The 16,926-nt window shown below is 33.7% G+C and overlaps 1 protein-coding gene across 6 annotated transcripts in view; it reads left to right on the top strand.

The window, feature by feature from the left end:
- LOC128246596 (uncharacterized) overlaps window positions 1–16,926 on the top strand; it is a 58,176-nt gene that overhangs the window by 33,959 nt on the left and 7,291 nt on the right. For 5 of the 6 annotated variants that reach the window (XM_052964863.1, XM_052964866.1, XM_052964865.1 and 2 more), the window contains 4 exons: window positions 2–584; window positions 1,264–1,534; window positions 2,988–3,150; window positions 9,832–9,969. In XM_052964863.1, coding sequence (XP_052820823.1) covers window positions 78–584; window positions 1,264–1,534; window positions 2,988–3,150; window positions 9,832–9,969 — 1,079 coding nt within the window. In that variant the 5' untranslated portion in view covers window positions 2–77. The remainder of the gene's footprint in view (window position 1; window positions 585–1,263; window positions 1,535–2,987; window positions 3,151–9,831; window positions 9,970–16,926) is intronic. The other variant, XM_052964868.1, reaches the window with a different exon arrangement.

Raw genomic sequence — 16,926 nt, 5'->3', positions numbered from 1 at the left:
GGTGCCAAGAAGTCAGACTATGATACACTGATGAGATGCCATTGCTCTGATGTCCAGATTAAAATAACCAGTCCAAAATGTCGAAAGAAGAAAAGGATTCCACTGAAGTAGAGGAAATTGTAGAATATACTGAACTGACTGCAGACGACAACTTCCAAATCCCTGTGGCAAAGATTCCATCTCCTGAAAAGAGTATTCAAGTGGAGGTTACTCTTAATGAATCAGGGGCAAAAACTGTGAAAAATACAAGTGTAACCTTGACAGCAGGTGAAAATGTAGACATTGTAGCTTCCGCTGTTGAAAGTAGTGCCATAACAGAAACTAAAGTCACTGATGGTGTTGCTACACCACAGACAGAGGCTGTTAATGGAACTCTGATGACTGTTGCAAAGACTGAACCAAATTCTGCACAGCAAGTGGCAGCCAACATGGCGACATTGACAATACCGAACGTGCCGATTACTCTAACAACAACGGACGGACAGGCAGTGACGCTAGCGCCCCAGCAGTACCAGTTTTTGCTACAGCAGCAGTATCTCAATTTCCTCCAATTGCAGCAGTCAATACTTTTGAACCAACAAAGTGTGAGTGTTTCATTTGCAAAAATATATACATGTTTTAAAAAATCACATCCGTTTTAACATATTTCCATTTTGTCAAAAGGCAGTCTTTAGAAATATGAAAAATAATTTTGGTGGTTAAATGACTTAATCACACGAATGCAACAGAAACAGGATATAGGTTTTGCAGCTTCTTTGAAATGTAAAAAAATGACGGTGTGAAAGATATGGTTCAATCTACTTCCCTATTTAGATGTCACTTCGAACGTGTAAAATAACAGTTTGTTTACACTAATCTGACTCATTCTATAATTTCATCCAGACCCTTCACTTTATATGCAATAGTGTTGAATTTTTTTGCAATTTCCTAAAAATGTGCATTTTTTTTAGTGAACATGTTAAAAAAATTATCATTTTATGTTCGAAATTTTCTACAATAGCAACATGCTATGGTTTGGTAGTGAATCCTGGTTCTCAAAAAAAAAAAAAAAAGTTATGCCTACCTACCTACTTACCCTAAGATTTTTTTGAGATGGTAGTGGAAACGAAGAACTTTTCGAGGGGTCTTGATACCTTTTACTCCTCAAAATGGTTGGATGCTTTTTGGGTGATTAGACATCACTTAAGTGACTGCAGCTTTTGTGTATTTGATGATTAAAAAATAATGTGAACATTCAGATTATGCATATTTCCATTTTTGCAGCAGCAGCAACAACAACAATCAACACAAACAACAACAACAACCACAGCATCTCAGCCAACAGCTAGTGTTGCGGTAAATCTAGTAAAGGAACAAACCACCGTTGCCCAGCAGATGCCTATCTCCATAGCAACCACGAAGGGAGAACCCCTGGTTGTTATGGAAACTGACGATGTGTCAATGGGTGGTAGAATGTCACCGATAGTCAGCATTATGGATGCAGAGGACGAGAAAGCCTTAAAAGAGGCGAGAAAAATAAAGCAAGAGGGAGATGGTAATTAATTTTGTTTAAATACTGATGTGGTTATGAATGCATTCTTGTTAATAAGGCCTAAAAATCATTTCTTGTTTGGGTTAACCGGCCTTTAATGATTACCAACCAAATTGTTTTCATGGCCCGTTGAAATAAAAAAAATTAAGAATTGTGTTATAATTTGTAGTTTAAAGCTGCACTCTCACAGATTGAACGATTTGACAACTTTTTTATATTTTGTCTTGGAACGAGCTATTATTTGCAAAAATTCATGAAAAACAATTATTTAAGACTGCTGACAAAAAATCAGATCGCAGAATTTTATATTTAAGTTCAAAATTTGGTGTTTTATGCATTTTTCTTAAACCGTTAGTAACGGTTTAAGCCATAAAACATACATTTTCGAACGGAAATATGAAAATCTATGATCTCATTTTTTGTCAGCAGTCTTTTATCACTGGTTTGCAGAAATTTACGCAAAAATATTTTCATTCCAAGACAAAAAATAAAAAAGTTGTAAAAACGGTAAATCTGTGAGAGTGCATCTTTAAAAAGATCCATACTAACGACAACTTTATACTATTCACCAATGATGTGAATAAGGTTCTAACATAAAGCCTAATAAAAAATAAATTAAAAATATCCTCCATGTTTTGGGACTAGATGCATGTAACCCTAACCACACAATTGTTTTTTGTTGGTGGGGGTGGGGAGGGGGGGTTAGTCTAAGAATTAATTGTGGGGACAGCAATGATATTTAATTAAATGTGACGAAATGCCTATAGTCAGACATGTGAGTGAGAGAGCCAGAGGCCACGATTACAAACCGTCGTCTGAGTTCAGACTTGTGTCACTGTGGCAAAACTGCAAATTTTCGTTTCATTGCAGATTGCCTTCTCGTTAAGTATTGATGATTAAATTTGACTAATTGCATTACTATTTAAAATTATACAATTATTTATTTTTAATTTTGTAAAATGAATGGAGTAAAAATGAATCTTTGTAATTTACTAAGGGTTCTTTTCTGAGTCTGAGTCTTGACTCAGACATGAGACTGTTCATAATCATGTGGCCTGGTCATCGAAGACCTTTTTTTTATCGAAACCTTGACCTTTTTAGGTAAAGATAGATTACATTTTTTGGACCGATCTGTACATTTTACTGATGGTCAAGCCTTTTGAGGTGATCTGTGTGATTACTTAGCGCATTTTTACCAGTGGAAAACCAGAAATAAGATTTTACGGGAAATCATTGTGCATTTTAATCCATAGTTACCAATATGCTGTAAAATTGTAGCCTCCTTATAAATCAAATCAGGAGTACAGATTTTTCAAATGAAAAAAAATAACAGGATTCATGCAGATCTTATAAATTTTTCATACCAAAATGGGAGCCAATATTGTAAAGTGTTTACTGATGTGCATTGTCTGAGTGCAAAGTTTAATAAAAAAAATGTCATTATTTGCATTTTCAGCCCGGAATATAAACCAATATGGACGAGAGTTTACAAATGGGCGGCCCCTTCCTGATCACCTCAGAGTGCAGATATTGCAGCTTGCCCTGCAAGGAATTCGACCTTGCGAGATCTCCCGGCAGCTACAAGTCTCGCATGGATGTGTCAGCAAAATTCTAAACAGGTTTGTAGTTTTTGCGGTGGAATAAAATGTGTGAATTTTCACTGGTGCTTTTCATTTCAGATAAGCAGAAGGTCTTTAACCCTTTAGCGCAAGGTTGGCCGAAATTGCCCATTACCGCATGTAAAAGCATGTGGCCTACTCTATCCACTACTTGATGTCAACGTGTTTGACGACATTACAAATACGTTATTTAAATGCTCAAAATGATTTGGCCAAGATTAATGCGAGCAATGTTAATCTAAAGGTCATACTGGTATACAAATTTGCCGTTTTTCCAATATCCCCAAAAAGGGCCTGTACAAATAAGGACTGCTTATCAGGAAGTTGGCTAATGACTGGGAGGTCTAATTAATATCTGGCCACATGCCTATGTGCTAAAGCTGTTTCTATAAATGGTAGGTGAGATAGTCAGAGTCGTCCAGTGGTAAAGGAGTCTGCCTTTCATTGTTTCCTACCCTGTGTACATGATTTTACCCAGGAATCAGACTCGAAGGTGATTCTACATGTATAGGCAAACAGCTTTCGTCACTTTCAAATTATATTATAGGAAAAAAAAACGAATACTGTCTTAATTGCAGTATGCTTCTTGTTTACATCCTGGGGACCAAGTCTCTTTATAATATACAACTCAATTAGATACTCTGTGCAAAACAACTGCAAAAACCGCATACTCGTGAATAATTTATGAGGTGAAATACTGACTTCTGATTGGGCACATTCTAAGGCAATATGCAGATTGTGGAGAAGTTGAATACGAGTACTCCTGCATTACAAAGCTTTGCTAGCTTGTTTTTCAATAGTTTATTCTATGGGGTTAATTGAATTTTCATAGCAATGATTATGATGATGTTTATTTCCCTTTATGCAAAAGAAAAACGCCCTCATAAACATCTGGGACTCGGGTTGATTCGTCAAAGTCACAAATACTTCCATGGCAATTTTTGAACTGTACTCATAGCTTTTCTGTTTTACAAAAAGAAAAACAACGTTCCGATTATCATGGACTCTGCATCATCATTTTCATACAGTTCGTTGGAGTGGCCCTGAAAAAGCTTAATCTGTTTTCAAATACCTGTTGATTATGTATACGAAGCTTAAATAAAAAAATTAAAAAAATTATAAAACATATTATCCATATTAAACATAAAATACTTTTTGAGCCATTTCATTAGTCAGCTGAGTAAACAGAAGCACATTAATTTTGCAATCTTAAGATATTATTTTCAAATGTTTTTTGTACTTGTACTTTAACTGCTTTTTCCAGATATAAGCACAATGTAGATTATTACATTATTATGTAAAAACATAAACAAAGTAAAAACTTGAAATGGATTCAAATGTTTATTTACCATTCTCAATTGATCATTGTTTCACCAACGATAATTTTTAATTTTTTCCCTCGATTTATCAGGATGAATACTCAAGCAGTCAATAGTCAAGCAACTGGGTCATTTTAAAGTCATATGTGTATCACATGAGTGAATCCCATTAATTACATTAACATTTATATCTAATTAGTTGACAAACATGTTACTAGCTGCATGGAAAATTAACTACCAGATTGTGCTGTGGGTCGAATGATTTCGCAGTCACGGACTTTGATACGGTCTTTGATGTTTTTGATATTAATTGTGGCTTGATGAATATTATAGAATGTTCAATCCTGAATCTAATTGTGTGCCTTCATGCATAATATTTACATAAGCACTTTTGCCTAAAATGCTGAGCGATGAATTTATAACTAGGCCTAAAAAAAATACATTTGGTTTGGGTTACCCGACCCTACCTACGGAATAGGCGCCGACCCTACCGTTTTTATAGTCAGTTTGAAAAAAAAATTGAAAAACAAAACATGTTTTGTTTTGTTTTTAATTGCTTTTCAATATGTAGTTTAAAACCTTAAATGCTTATACAGAAGATAACTTAAACACCATTCTCCAATGATGAAAATGACATTCTAATATAAAGCCTAATAAAAAAATAAAGTAAAAAAAATAAAAAGCCTACCTACCCTACCTATTTTTGAAAAGGATGTAACCCTAACCAAACAAAATTTTTTTTAGGCCTTATTGTAATGTACCATTTGCATTAAATGATGATTTTCGGTTGCATAACGTTGATATCATAGCCTTAGGCCACGATTCATAAATAGTTTGTTTGGCGTTTCCTTGCCAACATTTTTAGGTGGTATTTTTGTTCTAATTCCCAACGCCTGAATTACATAATGCAATATAATATATATATATATATATATATATATATATATATATATATATATATATATATATATATATATATATATATATATATATATATATATATTATATATATATATATATCACCTCAGGAGGTACTAAAATAAACTTGATATCAGGTATTTCTGTATTTTTCACCAAACAAACTATTTATTAAAGCTGCACTCCCACAGTTTGACAGTTTTGACTTTTTATTTAATTTTGGTCTCAGAAAAAGCTGATTTTGGCATTATCATACAGATTGATAGTTTTGATCTTTTTTAAAAAAGTCCTTGAATCAGCTGATTATGGCATCAATGCCTTCAATTCAGTCATATAATATAACTCAGAATAAAAAGATTTCAAATGTTTGGAAAAAGGCCGAAAAACTCATTTAAAAGCGTTATTAAAGTTTTTAGTCAAATAAAACATCAATTTCTCTGATCTGATCTGTCAGCATTTTATATCACTAAGTCTTGTTTCCAGACATAAATGCAAAAAAATGGCTCATTCCAAGACATGAAATAAAAAGCTGTCAAAACGGTCTATTGATGAGAGTGCAGCTTTAAGTGTGTTCTGATTTTATTTTTTAATTTCCTGTTTTTTAAGGGAATAAAGTCAAGGTATTGTATTGACATTGTGCAAAAGAGTTTAAACTTGTTCATAACAAGTTTTAAAAAAAAATGAAGATTATCATTCAAATGAAATTCTACTCCTGTTTACAGACCAACAAAAATGTTTGTTTGATCACAGTATTCTGCTTTAAAAGGAAACAAGAAAATTTTGAATCAACCAAAATATCACCAACTTACAAAAAGTATAATATTCAGAAAAGAAAGTTGATATTATTATATACGTAAATTATAATTTATTGCCTGAAAAAAAAGAAACTGTGCATTACACGAAACATGTGTAAAATAAAGTCAAGCCTTTCGATAATTGAAAATTAGGTGATATTTACCTCAGCTGTTTCGAGACATAAATGTTACTGTGATACAGAAAGGTATTGCTTTGACAAGACTTGTGACAATTTTCAGAATTAAGAAATCTTAAAAAATTGTTTTTATGCGGATAGATCTCAGTGGTATTGAATATGTAACTTAAGTCAATCTTATGGTCATACATGATTGACTTCATTCACTCTATTGGTCAGTTATAAATAACAAGCAATCTGATTAGCTACATCGTTCTTAGATCCAGTTAAGACCAGTATAGAATACCCAGCTGCTGAACTTGTATATTTAGTATGCATGCACTAATGCATTTTAAAACTGCTTAGGCCCAAAAAAATTAGTTTGGTTTGGGTTACATCTTTTTTAAAAACAGGTAGGGTAAGTAGGCTTTTTATTTATTTATTTTGTTTTTTATTAGGCTGTATGTTAAAACAATATTGTCATCATTGGAGAATTGTGGTAAAATATTATTATGTAAAAAGCCCTCAATTTATTATGCACCAGTCAATTGTAACCACGGCCCCCCCAGGTCCGGGGGTATACCGGAGATAGCCGGGGAAATGGGCCGTGTTTTTACTTTCCAGGTGGGGCTGGGTGACCGCGGTGGTTTTGTCTTTGCGCCAAATTTAGCAGAGATTGGGCCTTATATAGAGTCTCTGGGGGGCATTTGGCAGGGGTTTTACTATCAGTTCGTCCCCGATCAGGGCGGGGATTTTACCCCGGGTTGGCTGGACCGAAAGTCAAAGTCCCCGCTATTCCCCGGACCTGGGGTGGGGGGGCATTGTTACAATTGACTGGTGCATTAAACTACATATTAAAACACACACTTAATATTATTATTCATTTATTTTTACAAACCCCCTGTTAAAATGGTAGGGTTAGGGCCTATTTTGTAGGTAGGGTTGGGTAACCTGAACCAAGTGTTGTTGTTTTTGAGGCCTTATATGGTTCAAATAGTCGACTAACTTGAAGTGTAAATTGATTTTTTATGTGATTGTTAGGAAACCAGACAATATTGAATCTTGATATGAAAAGTCTAGTTGTAATTTGTGTTAGGATTTAATAAGAGGCTTTAGGAAGTAAAAAGCCTGTAATATTTGATTTAACTTTACAAACTGAGACTAGTTTGCACGCCATTGATTTTAATCAATGCTCACCACTCAAAACTTGTTTAAGTTCTAGCGGAAAACCGGTAAGCCTCACTGATCAAGAATAGAAGATTTTACATTGAATTCTTTGTAAACGGTTTCTGTCATCAAACGTTTCCAAAGTCAAAGATCGGTAATAAAGGGATTTTTACAAAGCTGACATTGAGTTCTTTAGACCGTTTTACCCTCTAATTGCCTTGCATGTTCCCACATAAAGATTCATTTATTTACTTCTTGCTTCGTTGGTTACGGGAATAATGAAGTTGCGAGGAGGTTTTCGTATTGAATCGGAGGACAGCGAGTGATTTCACAACCACTGAAGAATAACTTGTGTTTGTAAGAGCTTCAGTTTACATTTTTCCATTGTGGCTGTAAAATTTGCTTTTAACGTTGACATACAAATCTAGGAGGATTGGTTTTATCGAGGTTATTATGTCACAACGATACTCTCCTATTACTGGAGTATCATTTTAGTAGCGGATTTATTATTCACTTTGCAAAGGTAAGGTTACATTATACTCATTTTGACAGTTTTGCTACAGGGCATAAACAAAGTTTGCATAAATTTATACTTAAGCTGCAATGTGCGATGTTTACATGCACATTGTGTGATTTGTTTATGTAGAAAATGTATATACATTGGAGGTCAAGTCACACTTGAAGAAAAATAAAATGAGTCATGCATAGAATAAACATGCACAGTTAACTTTTATAATTGCTTTGCTTCATTAAATACTTAAGGCCAAACAATATCATTTCTATGTTTAGTGTCCGTGGACAGATAGGTTTTGGGGTTCAAGATAAAATAAAAAATTCAACCTGCCGAATATTTTTTATTTCCATTTTGCTATAATTCCGACTACAGAAAACAAGTGCAAACAACATGCTTCATAATTTGTGCATGGCAAAGTATTCTTGGCATTTGATATCAGAATATGATGCAAAGAGTGTTTTTCTTATGATCAACATAATTAAGTACAGGATTGATCTGAACTCATTTTGCAGTGGAAATTTATCTAACAATTGAGGATAGGCCTTATATGTCATATGCAATGTTTTTAAAGCTCCTTTTAATAACCTATGCATGCACCAGTGAATGTGTTGATATTTACATGTAAAGAAATAATTGACTGGCTTAACATCAGGTCTGTTTAAAACTTCTTATAAACCATCTGACTGATAGCAAAACGTGTTGAGAAAAAATAACCTAAATTGTTCAAAATGAAGTTCAACTTACATCAACATTTGATTGTTTACAACCTTTGTTGCAAATTGTTGACAAATTCAGTTTTTTCATAATTGAACTGTCTTCCTTTGTGCATATAAGGTCCCCATCTGCATGCAGACCAAATTATGCTACTTAAGCCTAATTGTACATGTTTAAGACGTACTTAAGATGTTTTTAGAAATTGCATGGGGCCAGGGTCAATTATTACAAACAATCTTAAGTCTTAGATCAGACTCAAGTTGCAACACTAAAAACCTTCATTGGAAAATCAAATGTAGTAAAAATGAGTCTTTGTTATTTATCAAAAGTGTTTTTCTTAGTCATAGACTTAGATTAGAGGCTGTTCATAACCATGGGCACTAATTCTTGCCTAAGTAGCAATGATGTCTTATATATGTTGAATATCATGGTGCATTGAAGTGGCATTTTCCAGTTTGTGCTTTTTGGCTTGTAATCAAGTTAACCTCTGTTTTATATATTCTTTGCCATAAAGCTTTGGCATTTCACGCTCCAGTAACGTTTCTGAAATGTGATTAATTATTCTGATATGCTTGTTTGAGTTTTTGTTCCGGCTGAGCGATTTTTTAAGACGTCAGTTTTGGCAAAGGTTCAGTCAGTTTGCAACGGCTTGGCCGATTCTTTTGAAAGGTTAATTTGGTCATTACGTTTAGAATTGAGGTTCAATGATTGGAAAGAATTAAAATTTGAACTTAAAAGACACAGTTTTGTAGTTTATACAGTTGAAAATGAGATCAGTGATACTTAGAATATGTAAAAATGACACAATCAATTGAAGTATATGTCAATCATTTTATGTCATCTGTGTAAATTATTGTGAAATTTAAAGCTGCACTCGCACAGATTGACAGCTTTGATCTTGATTGAAATTGTCCTAGAGTCAGACATTTTTGGCATCAATGCCTTTAACTCAGCTTTCAAATGGGCACCGAAAATCCGCAGCATCTGGGTGTGTAATGTACATACTATTATAGCAATGAATTTAATACTAATACATCACTTTAATTCCAAGTCTTGTTTTTTCATGATTTAACATCTATTGGAATTTACAGATAATTCAAGGTTATACAAATTTTAAATTTTTCAATAATCTTTTATAGGTATCGGAAGACAGGAAGTATCAACCCCGGTCAGATTGGGGGAAGCAAACCCAAGGTGACGACGACAGACGTGGTTGCTAAGGTCCGATTTTACAAGGCCCAGAACCCGCAAATGTTCGCATGGGAAATACGACACAAGTACGTTTATATTTCATCTATTCTTTTGAGCCAATCAGAGTGAGAGTGGTCTAGTGGTATAGGTGTCCGCCTCTCACCCAAGAGGTTGTGGGTTCGATCCCCACCAGGGGTACTTTCTCATGGCATCTCAAAAAGGACATGAGTACTGGTTTCTGCCCAGAGTGAATTTAAAAGATATCAACTTTTATCACAATCAAGCTCAAATAAGTTATATATCAATCAAGCCATTAGAGCGTTGCGTGAAATCTATTTCGGTTTTAAACATATGTGACTGAATCGATTAATTTCATGGCTGGTGACCATGCATGACGGCACACTCCATGATCTTCTTATAAGGCCCGTTTTTTTTTTTAAATTGAAACTGTAACAAGCTTATTTATTGTATTTTATTTTGTCAAATGACTTATTTCAACTTGATTTTACTAAATAAAATATAGTTTGTCGTGATTTAATATCATTAAGATACTTTTTTCTTTATAAGTTGCAGAACTCTCCGAAATAAGAATATAACACAGATAATACCAAAACAAAAATAATGTGCTGAATAGCTTCATACTGTTAAAATGGACCTACGATCCATCCAGAAATTAGGGCCTTAGTTTCAACGATGAAATTTAATCTTGTTATTAATATACCTCAAATATTACGAATTAAACAAACTTATTCCAGCAGTCCCTGTTACTCTCTTGGAATACATTTGTACAATTTGTAATAAATGAAGAGTGGTCCGATTGTTCAGAACATTGTTAACAACATTGTTAACTTGATTGTTGTTAATGTTTAAATCTTTATTACTCTGAAAGTTTCATGGACACACATGTGTTCTGCTGTACTTTTCGCAAATATTGAGACAACTGATTAAGCTATGCTTGTTTTACCTAAAATACATCAGCACATCATGAAATATTTCACCTTTAATAGTTAACAACGATTTGTTAGCATTGTTAACTTAAACAATCGGCCCTTTATCTTATACTTCCTTGTTCAGCATTCATTCTGGTTCTAAAGCTTCTCTGTGAATTGAAATAAAACCATTCAGTGTTGGTGTTGGCGCTACTGCCCCAAAGTTGTCATGCAAAGTCTTTCGTTATTTTACATTTACCTTGTAAACCGTCTGGAAGATATTGACAGGATGGTTCACCGTGGTTGATAAATTTTGATATATGTAAAACAATGTTCGTCATGAAAGGGAGTCTTGGAGTCTGAGAGTCCTTAAGATTGGCATTTTCGTAATCACTGCCCCTGGATTTGTACATTTTGGAGCCAAGGAGATTGCCCGACTAGTATTTAAAGCAAAATAAGACTATATAAATGAATGCTATTTTATATCTGTAAGGGTTTTTGTGAGTTTTCGGAAAACTTTAAAACTGTTTTACAAGAAATGGTTTGAAACTCATAAGCTTTAAATTAAATACTTCCTTTGACAATGAAATTGTCTTCAGACACGGGACTCCTAGATAGAGCTTTTGGATTCTTATTATACCCCCGACAAACGAAGTTTGAAGGGGGTATATTGGAGTCACCCTGTGGTCGGTCGGTCCGTCGGTTTGTTGGTCGGTCCATTGCAATTTACCTTGTCCGGAGCATAACTTAAAAACTACTGGATGGAATTGGATTAAACTTCATTCAATGATAGAGCATAATGAGAGGAAGTGCAGTGTACAATAACCATAACTCTATTCTTGCTTATTACTGAGTTATTGCCCTTTGTTACTTTTGTTTGTCCGGAGTATAACTTGAAAAGTACTGGATGGAATTCATTGGAACTTCATACAATGTTAAAGCACAATGAGAGGAAGTGCAGTTTTCAAGAACCATAACTCTAATTTAGCTAATTACTGAGTTATTGCCCTTTATTTGTTTTTTTTGCTGTCAAATATTTTTCCAAACATTAACTTGCAAACTTGATGGAATTTATTAAAACTTAGTACAATGGTAAAGCACAATGAGAGGAAGTGCAGTGCACAAGAACCATAACTCTATTTCAGCCAGTTACAGAGTTACTGCCCTTTGTTACTTTTTTCTTGTCCGGACCATAACTTGAAAACTATTGGATGGAATTTACACTTTATACAATGGTACAGCACAATGAGAAGGAGTTCAGTGTACATGAATCATTACACTATTTTATCAAATTACAGAGTTATTGCCTTTTTCTGTGTGTGTGGTTTTTTTTGTCAAACTTTTGTCCGGGCAGTAACTTGAAAACTATTAGATGGAATTTCAGAAAATTTCATACAATGATAAATTATAATGAGAGGCGGCGTTCGGGGGTATTAATCACCTTCAGTGATAGCTCTAGTTTGTAATACATATGGGCAAAAAAGTGTGTGTCTAACACTCTGTTAAGGAAGTCCCTTCAAACCGAAACTATTTGTCCGGGCAGTAACTTGAAAACTACTAGATGGAATTTCAGAAAACTTCATACAATGATAAATCATAATGAGAGGCGGCGTTCGGGGGTATTAATCACCTTCAGTGATAGCTCTAGTTTGTAATAAACATGGGCAAAAAAAGTGTGTGTCTAACACTCTGTTAAGGAAATACCTTCAAACCGAAACATAGTTTATCATCTTAATCTCTGAAATAATTTCCTTTAAAAGCCTGAAAATGCTTTAATTGGAGAAAATTACACAATAAACCTTTTAAAGAGCTCTCTAAACTGAATAAAAACACACATTTAATTTTATTTTTTATTTTTTACCAATATACTATAAAATGGTAGGGTCTGTGCCTATTTCGTAGGTAGGGTCAGGTTACCTGAACCAAGTGTTGTTGTTTTTTAGGCCATACCAACACAGAAATGGTAATCTTAGCTTTATCTTGTAATAAAGGACTTGAGAGTATTCAAGAGCCTAACACTCAGAACTTAAGGGACTCAGCATTGCCAGGATTCTCCTAGCTATTCTTTTGTAGATGTCTCTGCTTTTCTTATTTCTTAAAGACACAGACTGTCATGATGAGGTATATCAGCTTTTTATGCCCCCACAAAGTGGCGGCATATAGGGTTGCCCTTGTCCGTACGTACGTACGTACGTACGTCCCGAAGATTGTTTCCGATCTAATTCTTGAAAACCGTTTGTCCAATCCTCACCAAACTTTAAACACATGTTTGTGACCATAATATCTTGATCAAGTTCGATAGTCATGGAAATCGCTTTAGTCATTTAGGAGTTACGGCCCTTTTTTGCCAAAAATTCCCGAAGATTGTTTCCGATCTAATTCTTGAAAACCGTTTGTCCAATCCTCACCAAACTTTAAACACATGTTTGTGACCATAATATCTTGATCAAGTTCGATAGTCATGGAAATCGCTTTAGTCATTTAGGAGTTACGGCCCTTTTTTGCCAAAAATACTTCAAAAATATATGTTTCCAATCTAATTCTTGAAAAGTATGTGTCCAATCCTCACCAAACTTTACATACATGATTGTGACCATAATATCTTGATCAAGTTCGATAGCCATGGAAATCGCTTTTGTCATTTAGGAGTTACGGCCCTTTATTTGCAAAAAAAGACTTGAAAAATACGTCCCGAAGATTGTTTCCGATCTAATTCTTGAAAACTGTTTGTCCAATCCTCACCAAACTTTTAACACATGTTTGTGACCATAATATCTTGATCAAGTTTGATAGCCATGGAAATCGCTTTAATCATTTAGGAGTTAGGGCCCTCAGATTATCCTGAATAATCATTATGGCTTATTTTCTGTGACAAAAAATCGAAGTGGGGGCATCCGTGTCCTATGGACACATTTCTAGTTATGATTTGAAATGTTTAACATTTTAGTATCTTATCAAAATTGACAACCACTGTTGATGATCGAATAGGAAATATTGGACGTGTACTTCCGTACTCGATATTGGTAAAAAGATAACATTTATGTTTATAACAACCTCTTTACATGTATATATATTTCAAAATAGGCCGACCAACATATTCAATGACGAACAAGGAACTTAAAAGAATGAAGTACATCGATGTTTTTGTATATCGATAGCAAGCATTTGAATATATGGGGAATATTATGTCAGTCAGTTTATCTGTGTGGTGGTATATATCTCTTCGAGTTGCCTGCGTATAAAGTACATATCTCAAGAGACCGAAAGTCGAGTGTAATGTATCCTAACATTTGCTTTTTTTATTTGGTATTTGAATAAGATAACATTTCAGGAAGTATTACTGAAAATTTCATGATGATATTACTTACATTTCATAAGATGCCTGTTTAAATTTGAGACAATGTATTGCGCAGTTTGAATTATCAATTTCAAGTCATGCACATGTCGTCTTCCTAATAGAACGTACGTTATTGAAATGATGTGCAATGATGATTACTGTATCAATACTACGACTAGTTTATCATTTAAGTTGTTTTCCTAAAACAAAATCTTTATGAAACATAAATTACAAAAATATGATGATTCATTATTAGCTTATCTGATTTTTTAACAAAATGACGAGCTATTGTCATCACTTGATTGTTGTCATTGTTGTTGTTTTCTGGCGCGTTGGTTAAGTTTTGCGTTTAGGTCACTTGCATAGAAACTATCAAAGCTATTACTTAGAAATTTGGGGAACTTTTTCATCTAATACACTTCTTCACATTGGTCCCTAAAGTCTCGCCTATTTTTTAGGTAAAAAAACATTAATTTTGGTTGATTTTGAAAATTGGATATAGCTTCTTCAATTTTTGATGGATTGATTTCAATTTTTTTTCACAGATAATAAATTGGATAATGCACTTCAATATATCAAACAGGTTTGAGTCACACATTTGAAAAGGTAGAGTTTCGGTGCTTCTGCCATTTTCTGCCTCATCTTTAGACTAACCCATTCAACAGTGCTCCCTTGTGGTGTAAGCCATTTATGTTGCGGGTTTTTCAATGCTGATCACACAGTTGTCAACATATGCGCACATAAATGTAGGCCCTAGTCCATCAGTGCTTTCAGCACTTTGATTTTATTAGTAACAGTTATTTCCGAAGGCCCAGAATCGTGCGATGCAGCTCAAATGATGTAATCACACAATAAAGGATATTCACTGCACCATCATTTAAGTCAGGCATGAAATATATTTTTGTTAGTGCCTGCAGCTAAGTATTTATAAGCAATGTTGAAACTATATATACCCTCAGCAGAAACTCGAGAGTTTTAAAATATAAAATTTCTGTATAATTGTTGGGTTTGTAAGGGATAAAAAATGTTTGAATAATTGAAAATCATCGGTTTATTGGGTGTAAAATTTGTGATGCATCAATACTGTCTATTTATAACCAACCTGCATGAGAGGGTTGATATTTTACGAAAATAATTTGCGGCCATTAACTTTTAAAGGCACATGAGCTGCAATTTTAATGTTATCAAACAGAAAATATATCTAAAGAAAAAAATAAGAGGATTTCAATGTGTTATGTTGTATCATGAAATTAATCTTCTTAGTTCGAAAAAAAAAATAAGAATAAACAAAAATTATTAAATTGAATTTTAAAATATTGTTGCTCCAGTAGCAGTTATATTCAACCTGGGTCTTTCCGTGTGTATAGGAGGGGGACTATTCACCCAGATACTAAAGTTACAGATGAGTGCTTTCAATTTTATAAAACATACAACCACAATTTTTTATTTTTTTAGAATTTTTAAATATTGGAACAAAAGTTGTTTACATTTAAATATTAATGTTCATGTGCTAAGGGTTACCCGTACATAATTTTTAACTAAGTTTTCCTTTTTGGTAACTGTTTAACTTGTTTTGTTACAAGAAGTGGGAAAGAGGCCAAAGGCAACCAGTTGTAAAATGTCTTTATGGAGTATGTGCCTTTAAAAAGTAAAATCAGAAAGGTGTGACAAGATTAAACGGTGATTTTCCATTTGATTGTTCGTCACAATTTGTGTTGATTTAGGGTATAAGGTTTCATGTGGACGAGGGTATAGACGATTTAACGATGCATGATAGAATCTGATGGTTATGGGTAAGTGATCGCTGATAAGTTTTTGTCCGTCGCTGTTTTATTACGGTTTTATTCACGCGCATTGGAGTGTAACTACTCGCACCAAAGACGTTGAATGGGAATGATTGTCGAAGATGAATATATCGATTTAGAGCCAATTTTGATGTTTATACCGTGGCTTCAGAATGGTCGTTTATCTATATTTCTGACAACTTATAAGTAATAATATTTTATTATCCATAAAAACAGTGATTTTATTTTGAAGGATTTATTGCCGAAAATGTTACATGTTCATTGAAAATAACTTTTGTTGATTATTTTTAACAACTATTCACCAAGGAGGTTATGAAGTATTAGGAGTATATCAATTATTTGCTTTGATGCATCGAAAATTCGAGTAACAAGTCACTGAATTTATTGAAATGATACTACTGTTTGTCAATTCAAGTTAAATCTAGTGGTAAGAAGTTCTGAATCGGATATAAAAACTATTGTAATGGGAGTGCAGATATGCGAAACAAAAATGGATCGTTGATAATATGTACAAAAGATTTATTTGTTGCAAATTAAGTTAATCTGCGCAACATTTAAATGTGAATAAACTGTGCAGAGGAATTCAAGTATGAATGTTGAGAGTTTTTAGAATATAGCTGGAAAGATGTGGATTACTTCTACGTAATAAGTTAAAAGAAAGTGAATTGATTGTAATAAGTTAAAAGAAAGTGAATTGATTGTAATAAGCTAAAAGTAAGTGAATTGAAGCGCAGACAAATAAAAAAGGACTAAGAATATCTGCTGTGACTAAATTACTTCTTGAACTTGTATAAAAAAACTTTGTCATTACTAATTATATATTGCATTATCTGGGAATAGCTGAAAAGGAAATTGTTCTGCAGGTTAGTGAGCTTACATGTATGTTGATAAGTTCTAAAGCTGCACTCTCACAGTTTGACCGATTTTACAACTTTTTCATTTCATGGCTTAGAATCAGCTAATTTTGGCATT

The sequence above is a fragment of the Mya arenaria genome, chromosome 9, assembly GCF_026914265.1.
Source record: "Mya arenaria isolate MELC-2E11 chromosome 9, ASM2691426v1".
NCBI lineage: Eukaryota > Metazoa > Mollusca > Bivalvia > Myida > Myidae > Mya > Mya arenaria.
Note: the sequence above shows the minus strand (reverse complement) of the source record. Positions and strands in the feature narration are given on the sequence as shown.